Raw genomic sequence first — 1,283 nt, forward strand, 5'->3', positions numbered from 1 at the left:
CGGGCCTAGGTGCCCACGGAAGGGTCTGAGGGGCTGTTCAGGGCCTCCCCGCCCCCGGCCCTAAGCCAGGCAGGGGCTTGATGGGAGAGGCCCCCAGCCTTCCTCTCCAACAGGACTGGCCAAGGGCATGCGTGGAACAAAGACCTCCCACCTCGGATCTGGGGGCTCCAGCACCTCGCCTGGCCCCACAGGCCGGCAGGCCCAGGTGTGGTGCCACTCCACGGTCCGTAGCCAGGACACTGCAGGTGCCCAGGCTTCACCCGCCCTGTCCCTCACGCCAGGAGTGTCTCCCCAGGTCTCCCTGAAGGGGGCCGGGCCCGCCTTCGTGTCTGTTCCACTGTGACCCATGCTCCCCCCATAGGGCCCCATCTAGTCCCACAGCCCCTCTTCCACCAGGTCAGCAGAGGGACTGGTGACCAATGACTCACATGTTCTGAGGATATCTTTGCTAGAACCTCAGGACTGGGTGTGCCTACCACCTCCATGATACGCTTCAGCTGGTCGATGTCTGCCTGGCTCAGGAAAGGTCCAACAGCCAGGCATGGACTCTCCTGGGATCCCAGACCCCAGACCTTGGGTCACTGCCCAGACCCTGCTCTCCTGCCACTGGGGACAATGAGCCCAAGGTGGCATGGTGTGGGGCAGAGGAGGCAAGGGCCTGAGCCCACCTCCCTCGACCCCCACCCTGAAATAGGAGGCCCAACCCTCCTCCCCAACCTGAACCAAGGATACAGTCACTTCCGGGGAAGAGAGCCTTTCCCTGGAGCAGCTCAGCCATGATGCAGCCCACGGACCAAATGTCCACTGAAGGAGAAGGCATGGCCATCAGTCTGCCTACCCCAAGCTCCGCCCCAGAGAGCCGGGGGCTGGACCCACAGCCCCACAGTCACATCCAGGCCCCTTCCTGACGGCACCCTGGGCAGGGCAAGGGTCAGCCAGGACCCGCGGTGCCCTGCTTTTCTGAAGGTCTGGTCCTGAGCGCCTGGCCTCTGGGTCCCGCCCAGCCCTCCGCAGGCCGCCCCCGGTGGGGCTGCCGTCACCTGTCTGGTTGTAGTGCATCCAGTTCAGCATGATCTCGGGGGCCCTGTACCATCGTGTGGCCACGTAGCCAGTCATCTCCTCGTCTGCCTGGCGCGCTAGCCCGAAGTCCAGGATCTACGGCGACCCCCAGCTTCAGCCCTGCGGGTCTCCACGTCCCCGCAGCCGCCTCCCAGCCCCTGCCCCAGCCGCTCACCCGCAGCTCGCAGTCCTCGTTCACGGCCACGTTGCTGGGCTTCAGGTCC

The 1,283-nt window shown here is 65.6% G+C and overlaps 1 protein-coding gene across 1 annotated transcript in view; it reads right to left on the reverse strand.

Moving 5' to 3' along the window:
* MAPK11 (mitogen-activated protein kinase 11) overlaps positions 1-1,283 on the reverse strand; it is a 4,126-nt gene that overhangs the window by 1,838 nt on the left and 1,005 nt on the right. The window contains exons 2-5 of the mRNA XM_010831238.1: positions 1,235-1,283; positions 1,041-1,155; positions 733-804; positions 276-508 (exon numbers count right to left, since the gene is read on the reverse strand). Coding sequence (XP_010829540.1) covers positions 276-508; positions 733-804; positions 1,041-1,155; positions 1,235-1,283 — 469 coding nt within the window. The remainder of the gene's footprint in view (positions 1-275; positions 509-732; positions 805-1,040; positions 1,156-1,234) is intronic.

This window comes from Bison bison, unplaced genomic scaffold, assembly GCF_000754665.1.
Source record: "Bison bison bison isolate TAMUID 2011002044 unplaced genomic scaffold, Bison_UMD1.0 scf7180017859600, whole genome shotgun sequence".
Lineage (NCBI taxonomy): Eukaryota > Metazoa > Chordata > Mammalia > Artiodactyla > Bovidae > Bison > Bison bison.